This window comes from Pezoporus wallicus, unplaced genomic scaffold, assembly GCF_028554395.1.
Source record: "Pezoporus wallicus isolate ANWC-B61680 ecotype Strahan unplaced genomic scaffold, APGP_CSIRO_Pwel_v1 contig_7036, whole genome shotgun sequence".
Classification (NCBI taxonomy): Eukaryota; Metazoa; Chordata; class Aves; order Psittaciformes; family Psittacidae; genus Pezoporus; species Pezoporus wallicus.
Genome location: NW_026635431.1, coordinates 61,435 through 80,603, shown reverse-complemented (window position 1 = coordinate 80,603; position 19,169 = coordinate 61,435). Strand labels below are relative to the sequence as shown.

The following is a 19,169-nucleotide window of genomic DNA, read 5'->3' as shown; positions in this document are numbered from 1 at the left end:
CCTCTGGATGGCATTCCTTCCCCCCAGTGTGTCAACCGAACCATACAGCTTGGTGTCATCGGCAAATTTGCTGAAGGCGCACTCAATCCCACTGTGCATGTCAGCAAAAAAGATGTTGAACAATACCGGTCCCAACACCGATTCCTGAGGGACACCACTCGTTACTGGTCTCCAGCTGGTCATTGAGCTGTTGACCATAACTCTTTGCATGCGGCCATCCAGCCAGTTCTTTATCCACCCAGTGGTCCATCCATCAAATTGATGTCTCTCCAATTTAGAGAATAGGATGTCGTGTGGGTCAGTGTTGAATGCTTTGCACACGTCCAGGTAGATGACGTCGACTGCTCTACCCCTGTCCATCAGTTCCCTAGCCCCATCATAGAAGGTCACCAAATTGGTCAGGCAGGATTTCCCCTTAGTGAAGCCATGCTGGCTGTCATCAAGCACCTTGTTGTTTTTCATGTGCCTTAGCATGCCTTCCAGGAGAATCTGCTCCAAGATTTTGCCAGGCACAGAGGTGAGACTGACTGGTCTGTAGTTCCCTTAGTCATCCATTTTCCCCTTCTTGGAAATGGGGGTTATATTACCCTTTTTCCAGTCATCGGGAACTTCACCTGACTGCCATGATTTTTCAAATAGGATGGACAGTGGCTTAGCAAATTCATTTGCCAGCTGCTTCAGGACCCCCAGATGGATTTCATCAGGTCCCATGGACTTGTTCACCTTCAGTTTCTTAAGATGGTCTCGAGCCAGATCCTCTCTTACAGTGCACCCAAGGTCTTCATTCTCACAGTCCCTGCGGTTGCCTTCCAAGACTTGGGTGGTGCGGTCAGAGCATTAAAGTGATAGCATTACTTTGCAGAGCATTATAGTAAACCAGAATCTTAAAGTCATTCAGTTGTTCTTAGAACCTCTTCCTCAATTGCACGTTTTTACAGAAATATGCTTTTGTTACTTGCTGACTCTGTGCAAGAAAGAATTCTGATTCCTTTCTGTTGGATGAATGATGGATGTAGGAACCTATAAAACTGGCTTCAGGCAGAAGTATTGGCCAAAACTCACAAGCTATCTTTGTACGAGAGGAAAAATACAGAGGACAGTAAACTTGTACCTGCCTCCTTTTTATTTTTTTTTTTTTATTTAAAGTTAAAAGAAGTAAGGAGAAGTGAAGGCAAACCAGTGCTCCAAAATGCACATGGTAGAACTTCAAACCCTGTAATTCTCACAGCTAGAAATTTCAAACCTGATTACTTGTATTTGAGTATCAAGTGTATTTGAGTCTGTTATATCAGTCTTCAATGGAAACATTTTAATTCAGGGGTATATAAATTCCTAGCTCTATTAATAGTGCAAAGTAAAAATAGTGGATGTATCCATTTAATCTTAAATTTGAAACAGGATTTGGATCCTTGAAATGTGCTGAGTTAAAACAGCAATATCATCATTGGAGAAAGAACTTCAGAAGTAGCAAAAAACCCATGAGAGAAAATGCCCTAATGGAATTTATAATGATGAAATACTTTCCATACATCTTGGGTTCAGCAGTAGCAGTCATTTTTCTCCTTCTTAGTAGCTGGTGCAGTGCTGTGTTTTGACTTTCAGCCTGGGAACAGAGCTGATAACAATGATGTTTTGGTCTGGCCAAGGACTTTGTCAGCCCCATGCTCTGCCAGGGAGGAGGGGAAGCCGGGAGGAAGCAGAGACAGGACACCTGACCCAAACTGACCAAAGAGGTATTCTATACCACAGCACGTCATGACCAGGATGTAACGGAGAGTTACCCGGAAGGGCTGGGAGACAATGGGGTTGGAGGAGGTATCGGTCAGGGCTTGGTTGGGCTGGGGGGGAGAGTTATCAGTCAGCTGGTGGTGAGGTGCTGTATTCTCTTCCCTTGCTATTTCCTTTATCATTATTATTATTGGTGGTAGCAGTAGTGATTTGTGTTATACCTTAGTTACTAAACTGTTCTTATCTCAACCCGTGGGAGTTGCATTCTTTTCGATTCTCCTCTCTGTCCCTCCGGGAGTAGGGGGAGGACAAGAAGGTGGGGGGAGTGAGTGAACGAGCTGTCTGGCTGGGTTTGAACCACGACACCATATCTATTTTGAAAATTAATTTTAAAATTAGCAAGCCTAAGCCACTGAAATAAACACAAGCTGTGCTATTTCATGACACTGGCTTTTAAGTATTATAAGGTCTTGTAAAACATAAGGAAGAATTTCTATAGTGGCCTCAACTTTTTTGTGGAAAAAACTTCAATTACCAGAGTGGCAATGAGCCAACTTCAATCAGCGCAAAATGGGCTGGAAGGAGCATAGGCACATTTCATGCTAAAACCACCTGCACAAACCCACAGGTGTGGTGTCGTTATCAAAAACAAGGGATGGAGATTTCGATAGACTTCTCTAAGCTTTTATTTTATTTTCTTTTTTTTTTTGTAAGTTCTGTGTTATTTTTATTAAATTGGCATAAATAGCAGAGGCCCATGGTTGAACAAAACTATTACATGTCATCTGAAGATTAAGATAAAGCACAAAGGCAAGCAGGGCTGTTTAGGGATGAGTGATTTTGTATAAGTTTAATTTTATAATGATTGTGGGCAGTGCACACCTTGTCTTTTTTTCCTAACATAGATGGCTGAGAATAACCACACCACTATTTTAACCACACCAAGTAGACCTACTCTGAGTAAATTAATCATTTACTACTTGGCAAGTATAATATACTGAATGTCTAATTAAGCTTAAAGTTAGTATTTCTTTTGACAAAATGAAACTTTCTTTACTTTGTAGGAGTTTTGTGTTTGTACTTTCTGTTCATTTGTGATAAGAGATGTCAAAATTGAAAATGTTGTAAACGTCCCTAAAATACTCTAGTAGTTTGTCTCACCTATGGCCATGGGTGACAAACTGCAGGGACAAGGAATTCAACATATTCCTCCTTTCAGTTCCTTGGGTTTTTGCTGTAATTGCCAGCAAGGATGTAGAATTGCCAGTATTGGAGGTGCTGGATTTCATGGTGTGAAGGATCATGGGCAGTAGCCTGGATCCAGGCCAATGAAGTCATTTCATGATTGCCATGAAACAGCCTTGAGAGGGCAAGAGCTTTCAATTGCTCTCAGCCTCGATGAATTTTAAAGAGACATTATCAATGTGGAGAACTCATTACCTTAATTAATTCCTGGCCATCCAGATCCTGGTCAGTAATGTAGTTTTGTAAAAGATATTTCTTAGTTTTCAAGTAAGCTTCAATAAAGGTTCTAGAAATAGTCTACGCCAGTGATGCAAGAGAAGGACTATTACATGCTTACCATCTATTCTTCTACAGAGGTGGCTTCCCAGCATATTGAAAATTTCCAAGGAATTAAGTGGATTGGTTAGGCAGACCTGAAGAGCCTGAATTAATTCACTGGGTAGAGAATTTGAACACTGCTGATGTGGAATATCACAACCAGCACTGTAAAGGTATGTCTGATCAGCCTGAACATACCAAGTCCTTGATGTCATACTTTTTCAGGCCCTTGAGCTCTTCATTTAAATTACCTGTGGTGTTAATTAGTGGTAATTAATATATGTATGTAATGATGGATTTGATGAAATCTAATGTGTTTTAAGGAGATAGTATTAAAAGCAGGTGTTTGGTGTTCTGTGTTAATTACCCAGCTAGTTCTTTTAAATACAATACAGTTTTAAACCCAGGAGTTTAAAAACTATTTAGTTTCATTCTGTGCATTGATGTCCGTGTGTAGGTGTGTGTGCAACAGGGCTCAAGCATGTTCTCTGCTCTCCAGGACATTTATTGACACCCTTTCAGTTCTGACATGGGAAAGGTACACCTGGGTATTGCTGCCCACTATGCTGGGATCACAGGGTATGTAAAGAAAAGCTTCTCAGCCCTTCCAGTAACCCATATATGTACTGGAGCAGTACAAGCTACAAGTCCAAATCTGACCTTAAGTGTATAATATTTGGAACAAGGGGATTCATTAATATACTGTACAACTGTATGAATTCAGCTGAGAATAGAGCCTCTAATTGGTTAAAATTTCACAAATAAGGGCTCATAAAGTGATTCAGAAAAAAAGTAATTGGGGATCAAGACACATTCTTAGAATTATAGTCTCAGCATATAGCCTGAAATTCTCCATTTGCAACAACTGGAGCACTATTTAAATTAATAAAATGAAAGAGACCAGATTTCTCCCAAGGATAGTAAATATCAGTAACTTCAACATGAGAAAAATTGCTTCACACAACTCCTTGCTGAACATACTAATTCTGCCATTCCTTTCTTCTGATTTTTGGTTTCAGACAGATAAATTAAAAATTTATTTCCTTTGCAATCTTTTAGATTGGAATCCCAAGCGTGAAAAAGTTAGACATATCTGAACTCTGTATTTCTTAAGAGAATTAATTAGGGGAAAAATACATAAAATCCAGTTCAAGTGCAATGTTTTCAAGATAACCCACACATTAGGATGACTTTCTTTGGCTTTTATGTCTACATGCTTACCTCTGGGGTCAGTGCATTGTTATCTGAAGTCTGACTCGACAGCAAAATATGTGTGAAACCATCTTCTTTCCGGACTACAATGTCCCTGAACCGGCAGTTACTTTCGTTTTGACGCACGCTGTACCTTAGTCTCTTATCGAAGACATAATCTTTCTCCCTCTCTAGTTTCCTTTTCACAGTGCTGTGCAGATTCAAGCTTCCATTGGCCAGAGAAGAACCTTTCAGACAGAAAGAATCAAAGCACAATTATGTCTCAATCTTCAAAAAAATTGAGTGATACTTTCTATTGGCTTAAACACAGCTCAGTATTTACAATAGCCTCTACATGATAAATTTGATAAATAAAAAATGTGCCTGGCTAGTCAAATATGGCCTCAAGCCATTCTTACTATATTCCAATATACAGTACTTTTTGTTCTCTCATCAGACAACCTCTAGATCCAGTGAACTGTATAGCATGTAGGCCTGGTACTGTTAATGGGATTCAGCTCTGCTTTGGAAAATTGCTTTAAAAAGCAATTGTATCATAAACTTTCATATGAATTTGGGGCAATCAGCTTTGGACAAACTTGACAGGTTTAGTCCAAATACCATCTTTCAAAGGTACATCTTCCTTTTATGGTGACCAAAATGTCATTATCAGTTTCAAGTGACAACCTGAATACAAAGTTATGGCACATCTCCACATGTCAGTAAGTTAGGGGACTTCCTACTAAGCTGACACAACTGGCATTCTCTTCCACTTACCCTTGTGGGTAGTGTTAGAAGCAGCAGTTGGCCATCCTCTGCCCTCACCCCAAGCTTCTGCTCATTACATTTACAGTTAAAAGTAGTTACTGACTTTTGACTAATGGGTATGATATTGGACTTTGTACATATAAAATATTAGTGCTGATGCCATTTTTGGAAGGTACCCAGCAGTATGGAAAAAAGGGAACTATGACAAGGAAGGTACAGTCCCTCCTTAAAAATGAATGAGAATAAAAGAGAATTTATTCTGAATTATGCTGTGTACGAGCTGTAAACTATTACTTTGCTTACATTTACAGTTCCTCAGTAATAGGCAATATATAATGATTGGTAACAATGCTGAGATGGAGTGTTGAAAAATATCTTTACAAGATTTTTATGCAATGCTCTTTTTCTAATTACAGGTGTTTCACGATATTGCCATGAAAAATAAAGCAGAGGCAGGTCGTTGAGGAAGAGTTTAAAGTCACTATGGTCATTAAAATAGTTTCGATGAAGAAAATTAACTCTATCCTAGCCAAAACCAGCACATTCTCCAAATCTGTTGTTTAAATAGATATAAGTCCACAATATGCTGTTTTTAAGAAACACCTTTGTTTGTTCTGTTTTTTACTCCTGACAAAGCTGACCTGTTCCAGCTTCTGGTATCAAATAACCAAGAATTTTTAAAGGGCAGATGACACGAATATTAGAACATAGATTTAAATTTTATTGTTTAAATGACCAGTTTCCAAGTAAAAAATCTCTTCTGGAATAGGAATGAATGGTGAATTCATAACAGGTGACTCTCCAAACCAAAATCACTTACCCTCATTTTAGATTAGCTAAACTTGATGTTTACATAGGTACCTGAAGTGTCTCATACCTTTCAGTTGGCAATGGCCTGTGGAATTGCTCACAGTGTGTGAAATGCCTGTATATACACTGCAGTTACGATATGTGATGATAAAATACATAGTGTGGTTAATAGTATTTGACTGGTGCATCATTTGGCCTCATCATATAACATGTGCATGTGTGTACACATGTATTTACAGACAGAAACGCATGTTTGTTAAAAAGTCTGTTATTTCAGTCAATCATAAAGCTCTTTTTCATTGTTAAATAAAGAGACACCATCTAAAGTATCGCCTGTACTACAGTGAATAGAGGATACAACTGGTGCAATGCAAACACTGACAAATGACATCAGATCATCAATTTGAAAAAAAATATCATTTGAAGCCAGCAGAATTTGAAATTTGTTTTCAGTTATCTACAAGTGTAGAAATCACCATGTACTTGAATTTTTAAAATTATGAATAATTTCTTATGGCATGTTTCTTTTTGATAAGGTTTTGCTACTGCATCTATTTTGACAAGTATTCTTACAAACAAAAATGAACTTGTGAAATTAATAATAGAAAACTAATATAATTGGGAATAATATACTGAAAGTAATTATCTTACTGAGGCAGAATTTTACATATTTCACTTTTATCTATTCAATACTTACTGTGTTGCTTGACCCTGTGTTGCTGTGTTGCGTATTGCTAATAAGCTACTTACATGTAGTTAGAGAGTTAAATCTCCCCCAAAAGTTTAAAGAACTTACAAATTCAAAGGCACACATGAACACTGAATGGAAGATGTGTCAGACCAACTGTACTGATTATCTACTTAGTGTTGAAGATTATGCCACATTTATTTTAAATACTGTTGGGAAGAGAAAACAGTAAAAGATTAATTCTCACAGATAATCCAACTCAAAAAAAGGCCTTACAGGAACAATTTTAATTTTTGTTGTATTCTTCTTTGTTTGAGAACTATATTCAGTTTGTAAATTAATATATGATGTAAGAAACTATAGATCTTATCACAGTATTTTAACTACCTGCATTCTAGCTGACAGAAATTTAACCATAAGAAAGATCTAAATTAAATATGAGAGAAACTTAAATGGAAAAAGTGACATTTCCAAGAATGAATGATTAACAGATCAACATATAGTGAGCAAATTGTTGTTTCGGTGTACACAATGCAACCCTGTAATCTTGTTTAATCTGACAAACTGGAGAAAATGATCAGCAAAATCTAAAGATAACACTCGTGAAACCAGGCTTATTGAGCATGTCTGTGTGTGAATGTGATGGAGCTCCTGAAGGTTTGCTCTAGAGCCACTAAAGCATTCCGATTTTCTCTGCATGAGGGTTAATACTTAGCACCTGCTTAATGTGCACAAGGGTGACAGTACCTTAATATGTCAAAATGAAAAATGAGTGTGACATAGGAAAAAAGAGATGTTCTCAACACAATCTATACTGCATCTGAAAGGAAGCTTTAGGTATCTCTAAGTGTGGTTCACTGGCTTAGTAGTGAGTATTTGACACTCAGACTAAGCACAAAAAAGAAAACAGAATGGGTTAAAATATTCCTTCATTTAATGGGATTTTAATCTAATTATTATCTTGTTTTTAATCAGCAGTAGAACTTGTGGAATACCTAAACCAACAAAGATATTTAGAAGAAGTTTCAATACTTTTTAAAGGAACATAAGATACTCCCAGACCCCTGGTGCATCTAGTAATCCTTCTCCAAGAAGGCGGTAAAGGATGCTACTTATGGAGAAAATGCAAGCTTGGCCACTTTCTTCAGTCCTTTCCCCTAGTATCATCCCTAAGTGTTGTACAGTAATAGGAGAGGATTCATCCTTCCTGTTTCCTTCAGTATTTTCTCATGGAATTTTTAATGGATTTCTCTAATCCCCTTCTGAGACTGTTGACACTGTCTGTTTCCACAGCTTCCTGTGGTCCGAGTTTGAGAAGTTGTGTAGCCGCTACACATCGAAGAATTTTCTTTCATCTGTGCTTTTATCCAATGTTCTACCAGTTTCAGTGAGTGGTCCCTAGTTCTGCTATTAAGGGATTTAGTGAATAACAGTTCTGCGTTTTAATTTAGGATGCGCATTCTCCAGAACCTCACAACACCTAAGAAAGCTTGTGTTTCTTTCTTATTAGTTGGTGGAGACATTGCTGTTGATCACATCTGTCGGGATCTGGTGATGTCCATCTTGCCATTTTATTCCCAAAAATTGAATCGCCTGTGCAGGTCCCTTGACCTTACTCTGCTTAATGGCAAAACCGGCCTTCAGAGGGATTTGGATTACTTTCCCTTTCTCAAAAACATCTTCTGCTGTATCACCCCACACAATAATGCCATCAATGTATTGCAGGTGTTCTGGAACTTGCCCCTGTTTCAGTGCAGTCTGGATCAGTCCATGGCAGATGGTAGGGCTGTGTTTCTACCCCTGAGGCAGTCTTCTTAGCATCACTTAGCAACAACTAAAACATAGGTGTGTTATTAGCATTATTCTCAGACTAAAGGCAAAACACAGCACTGCACCAGCTACTAGGAAGGAGAAAAATAACTGTTACAGCTGAACCTAGGACAAGGCTTCATCTCAAGACTAACTAAAAATTTCTGTATACATTTTCTGTGCATTCCTGCACTTAGCTGTGAAGCACATCTGACATTTGCTTGGGCTCCATATAGGCAATCTCAAAGCTGACAAAAATGTCTACTTCCTCAGATTCTGCACAGGGCTGACCAGGAGCCACAGCTTCTGGTACCCAAACCCAGTTCCTCCAGGCTCCCTGTTTGTTCTACATATAGTGTTTGGGAGCCTTGTGAGCATTAATGGTTCATGCCAGGCATTTCACTTCCAGGCACTGTGGCAGAATGTCTGAAACCTCTGGCATAGCTGGCTGCCTCAGAGCTAGACGTGGGAGTCCTGACAAGCAGACTGCCACACTGCTCCTGCTCTCAAGGGACAAAGACTTGGGACCTTGGCTGAGATTTGAAGAAAGTTTTGAAACTCAAGATGTTTGGAACAAACCTTCTGTTGTTCAACAAACTGGCATTTTTCCCCTAAAACTTTCTTCATTTGTCATTTATAAAATTTCAGACCAGTTCTAGTGTGACATCTATCCTGATGAAAATGAGTTTGTGATACTAACAGGACACGTGGCAGAATCACAGAGGCGTTTTCTATGCTCAGTATTCACACTCCCAGGGAGTTCAGTAAATTATTGGACTTGTTGAAGAGTAGTGCAAGTGTCTTAAATTTGACATTTCAAATGATGCAAAATCCTGTATCAGGAAATGTTACTTCTCTTAAGTTTGAAGGGCAATATTAGTCTTTTCTAATAGCTGGTATTTTTATTTTGACCCTTCTTCACCAGTTTCTGTCTGCTCTTCATTTGGCAGTCTCATCTTTCCTCTTTGTAGTTTTCCCCACTATGAATGTGCTGGGTATCACAAAGCAGAACTAGAGAGACCTCTGACCTTGGGAGTGCTGCTGAGTACGGGTTTTTCAGATGAGAACCAGGTAGGGATTTAAAGATCTCTTGCTTTTGCCTACAGGGAGGTCAGAATGGAAGGGAGAAAGGACAGCAAATACAGAACAGATGTGATGGATTTGGGGAATGCAAAAGCCATTATAAAGAAATGTTTTAAAGGAGTTACACACATCAGCTGTTAGGACAGGAGCCTTCTGTGCATGGCTGAATACCTGGCTGCTTAGGCAAAGCAGCTTTCTACTGAAATAGAGCTCTCTTACGGATATTATTCAAACAAGGGCTGGTGGATGCCATTCATGAACGCTTCTGGGGATAAACAGCAAAATCTTGGAGCAGATTCTCCTGGAAGGCATGCTAAGGCACATGAAAAACAACAAGGTGCTTGATGACAGACAGCATGGCTTCACTAAGGGGAAATCCTACCTCACCAATTTGGTGGCCTTCTATGATGGGGCTACAGAACTGATGGACAGGGGCAGAGCAGTTGATGTCATCTACCTGGACTTGTGCAAAGCGTTCAACATTGTCCCGCACGACATCCTATTCTCTAAATTGGAGAGACATCAATTTGATAGATGGACCACTCGGTGGATAAAAATTTAGCTGGATGGCCGCATGGAAAGAGTTGTGGTCAATGGCTCAGTGTCCAGCTGGAGACCAGTAACGAGTGGTGTCCCTCAGGGATCAGTGTTGGGACCGGTCTTGTTCAACGTCTTTGACACTGACATGGACAGAGGGATTGAGTGCGCCCTCAGCAAGTTTGCCAATGACACCAAGCTGTGTGGTTTGGTTGATACGCTGGAGGGAAGGGATGCCATCCAGAGGGACCCTGACACGCTTCTGAGGTGAGCTGATGCCAACCTTATGAAGTTTAACCAAGCCAAGTGAAAGGTCCTACACCTGGGTCAGAGCAATCCCAGGCACAGCTACAGCCTGGGCAGAGAAGAGATTCAGAGCAGCCCTGTGGAGAAGGACTTGGGGATGTTGGTTGATGAGAAAATGAACATGGGCTGGCGGCGTGTGCTTGCAGCCCAGAAAGCCAACCATATACTGGGCTGCATCAAAAGGAGCGTGACCAGCAGGCTGAAGGAGGTGATCCTGCCCCTCTACTCTGCTCTCGTGAGACCTCACCTGCAGTAGTGTCCAGTTATGGTGTCCTCAACATAAAAAGGACATGGAACTGTTGGAACAAGTCCAGAGGAGTGCCAGGAGGATGATCAGGGTACCGGAGCAGATTCCATATGAAGACAGGATGAGAAAGTTGGGGCTCTTCAGCATGGAGAAGAGAATGCTGTGTGGAGAGCTCATAGCAGCCTTTCAGTATCTGAAGGGAGCCTATAAGAGTGCTGGGGAGGGACTCTTCATTAGGGACTGTAGTGATAGGTGCCCTGGGTTCAGCAGTGGCAGTCATTTTTCTCCTGAGTAGCTGGCGCAGTGCTGTGGTTTTGACTCTCAGCCCAGGAACAATGATGATAACACTGATGTTTTCAGTTCTTGCTAAGTAATGTTTACTCTGACCAAGGACTTTCTCAGTCTCATGCTATGCCAGGGAGGAGGGGAAGCCTGGAGGAAGCGGGGACAGGACACCCATACCATACCATAGCATGTCACGCCCAGTATGTAAACTGGGAGTAGTTACCTGGAAGGGCTAGATCACAGCTCGGGTCAGGATGTGTATCAATCGGCAGGTGGTGAGCAGTTGTATTCTCTTCCTTTGTTATTTCTCTTATCATTATTATTACTGGTGGTAGCAGTAGTAGTTTTGTGTTATACCTTAGTTACTTGACTGTACTTATCTCAACCCGTGGGAGTTACATTCTTTTGATTCTCCTCCCCATCCCACTGGGAGCAGGGGGATGAATGAGGGGTGGGGAGTGAGCAAGCGTCTGCGTGGTTCTGTGTTTCTGGCTGGGCTTAAACCATGACAGTTCCCTGTGGCACACAATGTGGGGCACGAAGGGTTGAGATAACGACAGATCTGACCAGAGTGTGTCTCATCATATTTGTGATAAGCATTTATTGGTTTTGGATTAATAGTCACTCATCACAGTGCTGATTTATTGGTTCTCAAAGTTGTTGCTGTTGATCTCAGAGTTTCAGCACGTCTTACCTTACTTACAGCCACTATTTGCCATTTTAGTGATTATCAGCTGGGGGCCTTGGGCTAAGGTTCTTGTTTCGCTGTACTATGTGATATACCCACTCAATGCCATGCTCTTTGGGCAGTTTCTATGAGGTTGTTCTTGAAATGAGTCCCATTATCTGACTCAGTTCTCTCTGGGGTGCTGTGTCGCCACAAGACTTGCTTCTCAAGGCCCAGGATAGTGTTCTGGGCAATGGCATGGGGCACAGCATATTTTTCCAGCCATCCATGGTTGCTTCCATGGCAGCAATAACATACCACAGCGCAGTAGCCCAGATGGGTTTACTTCTGCGTTGCCAGTGGCTCTGCTTCCATTGCTGCAACCACCCCCACAGGGCATTTGCCACCATCCATGAGTCAGTATAGAGGTAAAGTACTGGCCACTTTTCTTGTTCAGCAATGTCCAGGGCTGGATGGCTTTCACCTCGGCAAACTGACTCGATTCACCCTCTCCGTCAGCAGTTTCTGCAACTTGTCGTCCAGGACTCCATACAGCTGCCTTACATCTCCAATGCTTTCCTACAATACAGCAGGACACATCAGAAAACAAGGCATATTGCTTTTCGCTTTCTGACAGTTTATTATATGGTGGGGCCTCTTCAGCGTGCACCACCTCCTCCTCTGGTGACATTCCAAAATCTTTGCCCTCTGGCCAGTCCATCATGACTTCTAGAATGCCTGGACGACTGAGATTTCCTATTCGAGTTCGTTGTGTAATTAGTGCAGCCCATTTACTCCATGTAGCATCAGTTGCATGATGTGTAGAGGAGACCCTGCCTTTGAACATCCAGCCCAGCACGGGCAACCGGGGTGCCAGAAGGAGCTGTGCTTCAGTGCCAATCACTTCCGAAGCAGCTCAAACCCCTTCATAGGCTTCTATTATCTGTTTCTCAGTTGGGGTATAGCTGGCCTCAGATCCTCTGCATCCCTGATTCCAAAAGCCAAGGGGTCAACCTCGAGTCTCCCCTGGAGCTTTCTGCCGGAGGCTCCAGGTAGGACCATTCTCCCCGGCTGTAGTGTAAAGCACATCTTTCACATCTTGTCCAGTCCAGACTGGTCCAAGAGCTTCTGCATGAACTATCTCATTTAATTTTTTCAAAGGCTTACTGTTGCTCGGGGCTCCATTTGAAATCATTCTTCTTCCAGGTCACATAATAGAGAGGGTTTACAATCAGACTGTAATTTGGGGTGTGCATTCTCCAGAACCCCACAACACCTAAGAAAGCTTGTGTTTCTTTCTTATTATTTGTTGGAGACATTGCTGTTATGTTGTTGATCACATCTGTGGAGATCTGGCAACATGCAATCTTTCCATTTTATTCCCCCAAACTGAGTCTCCTGTGATTTGGAGAAATCTCCCGGAACTTGCAAACAAATTTTAAGTTGACAAGCAGGTATTCTTTATTGCATCACCAGGAGACACATGCTCCTCCTAGCATGTCTCTCCCGAGCATCAACCGGGCTGTGATTATATTCTCCCTAAACATCCATATTCACTAGATTACATACATATTCATTGAGTTACTTATACATTACATCATAAAACATTGTACCACGCCTTCATCATTTTGTTTTAGGATGGTTTTGGTATCAGTAACCCCCAGGCAGGTTCTGGCCAGTTCTGGTGCAATGCTTATCTTAGCCATTTCCTTATCTCTATAGTTGCTAACAAAGCCTAATGTCCTTGAAGTTACTCATTTACAACCCCATTCTTCAATCAACCCCATTTTTCAATCAACCCCATTCTTCAATCCCCCCTTTTCTTGTCCTATTGCAAATTCTTTTGCAACTGAGTTATTTCATTCTTATTAAAAGTTTCCTCAAGTATTTTTCTTTTTCTATTTGATACTTAATTTTGTTTCTCTTCCATTCTTCATAGTTCATCATGGATCGTTTGCAACACCAAAAGGAGCATTGGACCATTATACATGTAATCAAAACCATTCCTATTATTACCAGTACAGTTAAAAACAACTGTCTCAACCAGGAGAGATTGGGTGCCCATGATGTTAATTTTTCCCAAATTTCCTCAAATCTCCATGAAGTCGGGTGGTTATTGAGTCAGAGTCCCAGACCCGCAAGCAGTGTCATCTTTCATCGGCGGAGGAAGAATGCAATCAGACTCAATATGAGTGATAAGCAGACTTCGTTTATTGATTCAACTTGCCATCTTTTATACTCTTACAATGATTTATGCCTACTAGTCAGTTGCTGATAGGCTGCAAGCCTAAAGGTTACATTAATATACTTCTCCTACTTGCGGTTTACTTGCGGTTTAACGGCAGGCTAACATCCTTATTCCTGAGAGGGCACTTCCTCAAAGTTGTTTATCATACTTGTCCTCAACCGAACTTGACCTAGGGTTATTAGCGGTCGGTACTTTTCCACTGCCACGTCAATCTCGTAGCAGTAGAGATGTCAAGGCCGCTGAACCAGACTAGGCCGCAATCATCAAAACTGACTTTCTCGATACAGAGGGTCACTAGACCCACTGTGCCCTTTCTTTCTAAGCCATTCTTCAACAATTCCCCCTTTTTCTTTTTGGGCTATCAAAATCTGATCAGATGCCTTCATGAGCCCCCTTTTGATACACTTAAAAGCTATACAAATACAAATTCCTATTAAGCTAATTATGATTAAAAAGCGTATGCCTTCGATTAATAATCCTTTCAGCCACCCCGTTATACCCCAATTGCCAAGGTTGATTCCAAAAAATCCATTATCTTCCTGTAGCAATTGTACTCGTTGTTGCAAGGTTCGGATCCTCGCGTGGATAGACTCCGAATGGTCAGATAGATTAAAACAACACATTCCATCAAAATCCTCACACCCATGTCCATGTGCTAACAATAAAAAATCTATAGCGGCGCGATTCTGTAATATAGCCTTGCGATTGCTACTAACATCCTTCATCAAATCGGTTAAAATTTCAGAAGTGAGGTTAGCTTGCTTGGCAGCCCAGCATGCCAATTTTTGTAGGTTAGCATTAGCAATTGCTGCCGAGCAGCCAGGACAAAATATACTGGCAAACAAATTTTCTGTCTTCCCTATCAAGGTTACTGAATCCTGACAGGTGTCTGACAGAGCGTTCACACTGCGCTTGCTTCGAGTGCTATTTTTTGCCTTGATTTGTTCCATTGAAGGCGCTAAGAGGCCAAGCCTTCCCAAATAACATGGCCCTCCAAGTGGGAATCGCGGGATGCCTTGCCAAGCGCGATCACCACAGATCAAAAAGATTCCTTTAGGCAGGGCTAATGACCTGTCTGGGAAAAGTTCATATCGGTAACTTTCTTCTAATCCCACAGCCCCTCCACACCATGCTTGGGCGTCAGAGGCATTTTGTATCCCATAGACACCTGATCCAGACACATCTGTCCATGCCTTAAGTGGCTCACATATTGTGCCCGTCGTGGTAGAGTTACATCTAACTTTACCTATTGGGGTGTCGGTTATCTTAGCACTAAAGCCAAAGCACAAGCCATCTCTGGTTTTGTTTACAGATCCTGCTAAATGCAATTCTTGTGGGTCCCATGGTAAGGGCTTATTTAGATGTTCGATTAGCCGGACAGACATCCAAGCCAAGGTTCGATTTGCAATATTACCAAGGGTGCAGCCTCCACACCAGACCTGTCGATTAGCCCCGGGCTGTCGGCAGGCTGTCTGATTTCCGTGACACCAGTCATCAGCGTCATTAGCCCTTTTTCCTTCCTGTCTTAATATAGTTAGATTGGTTAAGGAGACGTTGCTTACATACCCCACAAATTTTTCAGGCTCTAAAAAGGGTATACCAATTAGACAAGTGCGAAATGGGTCGGACACAGCTGTTAAGGACATACAAAAACTAGAAGTGTTGGTTTCTTTTGCCCAAGTTACCCACATGTTAGGCCTGTGGAGATGCTCCGGGCCAGCTTCCGTCCCCCGGGCTTCCACAACCGGGACGGAAGCGGCGACAAGTGCGATCCCAATCACTAGGCCTAATTTGCCACATGGTGGGGATGCCCACATTTTGACCACACTTTGAATCTAAGATTGTGGTGGCGGCTGCGGCCTGAAGACAATTAAGCTGTTGTTGTACCCGCCACTTCAGGTATCGTAAATTTAGATCCTCTCTGTTCTCAATTATTGGGTAGGCCGATAAAAAGAGAGCTCCAGTTTCCACAAAAAATGCTCTAAGGGGAGTGTTATCGTTACTGTGCTGCAATTCCCAACTACAATCTATGCAACAATTAAGTAGCCTCAACTGATGTTGAGAGACCCACCACCTTTTATGACACTTCCCACAGTTGATTTTTACCCAGGCAAGATGCGTTTCTTTCAAGCAAGCAAAACAATATCGCGGCAGAGCAAACTTATCACAAAGGGAGTTGAGTTCCCAGCTTAGGCATGTTTCTGCTTCTTCTTCCGTTCTATATGATAACCAGACCCCAAAGTGTCTCTCAATCGGTTCCAACAGCGGTCGTAGTACACTCTGCAGACGACGACGTCGCCTCGCTTCCGGGCTGTTCATTCAGGTGAACCGCGCGGGTCCACTTGGCCGGAATCCACTTGGGTCCTTGGCAGCAGGATCCGTGCCTTTGAGTAGCGGACGAAGAACCTCAAGCTGATGGGTGGGAATGCCAACTACCGGGCGAATCCACTGGATATCTCCTAACAATTTCTGCGCATCGTTGAGGGTTTTTATTTCCGTCCTAAGTTGTATCTTTTGAGGACGTATTTGAGAGTCCGTAATCTTCCAGCCAAGATAAAGCCACGGCGCTTTCTGTTGGATTTTTTCTTCTGCTATGACCAGGCCTTTGGAGTTTAACTTGTCGCAAGGTCTGTAATTGGTGTTGGTCAAATGGCTGCTGTTGTGCAAACAAAATATCATCCATATAATGATATATAAAGACGCCCTTCCATAGTTGCCTGATGGGTTGTAAAGCGTTGTCGACAAACAACTGACATAAGGTGGGACTGTTCTTCATCCCTTGAGGCAGCTGATGGCAGGCGCTAAAGCTGGCAAGGTAAAAGCAAAACGTCCTTGGTAAAGATCAATCACCAAAAGGTGCCAAGATTCCGGCAGCATTGCAGGATTAGGTAGACCAGGCTGTAGCGCCCCCACAGCTCGGAGGTCGTGTAACAGACGGTACTTCCCAGATTTTTTCCTGATCACAAAAATTGGAGTATTCCAAGGGCTCGTAGAAAGTTTTAGGTGTCCCTGACTGAACTGTTCTTGCACTAAGTGATGTGCAGCTTGCAGGCTTTCCAATTTTAACGGCCACTGTTCGATCCATACTGGGTTATCGGTAGTCCATTTTAGCGGGATCGGGAAAGCCCATTGTGCAGTGGCCGTCAGCCAAAATTTGGACCTTGGTCGGTAGTTAGAATTGCTCCCATCTGATCGAGCACATCTCTACCAACGAGTCCTTGCACTCCCTCAGGTAATTTCATTACAGTAACAAAGGTGTTAGCTTGACATCCACCTATGTATATCTGGACTCTATCGACACTTTGTTGAACTGATGAATGGCCTCCAACCCCTTCCACTCCTCTGGTGGAAGATCGGAGGGGCCAGCGCTGGGGCCAATAGTTGCTGTCTATGATAGTCAAGTCCGCACCCGTATCGAGAAGTAATGCAAGGGTCACAGTCTCATTCCGAGCACATAGTTGCGCAGTCACAATTGGCCTCTTTTTCATAGAGAGGGTGAGCATAGCCGCTACCCCTGTAGATCCAAACCCCTGATCATTTCTTTCTTGGTTACTAAGAGACGTCATGCCCTTTGTGACTTGTGCTATTGGGACTAGCTGTGCAACGCGGCTCCCCGCCGGGATATGGAGCGGCGGAAATAAGGTGTACATCACAATGTCAATTCGTCCCTGGTAATCGGCATCGATGACTCCCGGCAAAATCATTAGTCCTTTGAGTCCGGTAGATGATCGCCCTAACAATAGTGCTCCAACAGCTTGCCCGTTGATGATGAGCGGACCATAAACTGGCGATGCGACGCGTTGTGGTTTGCTGTCAATCAAGGTAATATCTACTGCTGTTGCCAGGTCCAGCCCGAGGCTCCCTCTGGTAGCGTTGTAGCTGGCAGGAGGGCCTTGCGGGTCCGGTGGCCCTTGTTGCTGCATCACGGGAGTTTGAAGCGCTGGAGCAGCTACTGTTGTCTGGGCGCGGCGGCTCGACGCGCTCTGCTGGCCGTTTCCCGAGCGATAACAGGCTGCGGTATTATGGTTGCTCGACTTGCAGTTTTCACACCACACTTGACCTGCGCGACAGTCTCGCCGAATATGCCCGTCACGGCCACAGCGAAAACATTTATTGTGTCGTCTGCCAGAAGAGCCCTTTCGTTGCTCGCCTTTATCTGGAGGCCTCAGCGGAGCTAACGCAGCAAAAACTTGTTGTGTCGCTTGCTGCTGTGCTACGAGGGCTTGCTGTTGGGCTTGCAGGAAATCTTTCCCTAGATTTTTCACCGCCTCTACTAACATCGCTTGCGCACCTACCGGCACCCTGCTCATTCTTTCTAACATCATCTCGATAGTCGCATCAACCGGCAACGTCACTAGCACACTCCTTGTTGATGAATTTGCATTCTGTAAAACACACTGCCTGAGTAGTGCCCCATGCATCCAGTCGGGAACATCTGATTGTTCTATGGCACTGGTCAATCTGTCTACGAATGCAGAGAAAGGCTCCTCTCTTCCCTGTTTAATATTCATATATGATGGGGACGGGGGTGTCGTTTTAACTAACTCTATGGCTGCCTTAGCCGTTCTCATTGCTTCTAGGCACCTCTCCGGTCCCATCTCCAGCTGTGCTCTAACCGTAATAAAGGGTCCTGACCCCATCAGCTGTTCAACAGTGACCCCCCTCAGTGGATCATTATCTCCTCTGGGCTGCTGCACTGAGGCTTCACAGAGTCGCTGCCAATGTGCTTGCCACAATAAAATCTGCGACTGCGTCATTATCATTCTCATTATTACCTTAATGTCTTCGGGACACAATAGCGTGCTTCCCCATATATAATTCATGAACTGCTTCGTTGGCTCCCCATGCAGCCCAGCGTCATTTACTGTCTGCCTTAATTGTGATAACATTTTCCAACTAATTGGATTATGCTCCCCGTGCACATCCCCATGTTCGTTAATATTGAACATTACTGGGAAGGCTAAACTTGACAGTATCCCTGTTCCTTCCTCAGTTATCGCATCTTCCATAACCTTCTGCCAATTCGTCCCTGTCACTCGCCTCCTAATAGAATCTGATTCCGTGACCGGTTCCGTTTTATCCTCCGTATCACTATCTGTCTCTTGTCTTGGCTCCTTTGAGTGTTTACTCACAGGCACCTTTTGCCAGCATGGCTCTGGAGGTATCCGTGTACCACTAAACATCACCCCTCCTCCTGTCGGAGCCTGCGTGGCGCTACTAGAGAATGTAGAGAGGCCAC

General features: G+C 42.9%; 1 protein-coding gene across 1 annotated transcript in view; it reads right to left on the bottom strand.

Annotated features, from left to right (window-relative positions):
* LOC130607165 (chromodomain Y-like protein 2) overlaps positions 1–18,210 on the bottom strand; it is a 34,349-nt gene extending 16,139 nt beyond the window's left edge. Inside the window, exons 1-2 of the mRNA XM_057424062.1 lie at positions 17,340–18,210; positions 4,513–4,730 (exon numbers count right to left, since the gene is read on the bottom strand). Coding sequence (XP_057280045.1) covers positions 4,513–4,730; positions 17,340–18,210 — 1,089 coding nt within the window. The remainder of the gene's footprint in view (positions 1–4,512; positions 4,731–17,339) is intronic.
* Positions 18,211–19,169: the final 959 nt, after the last annotated feature.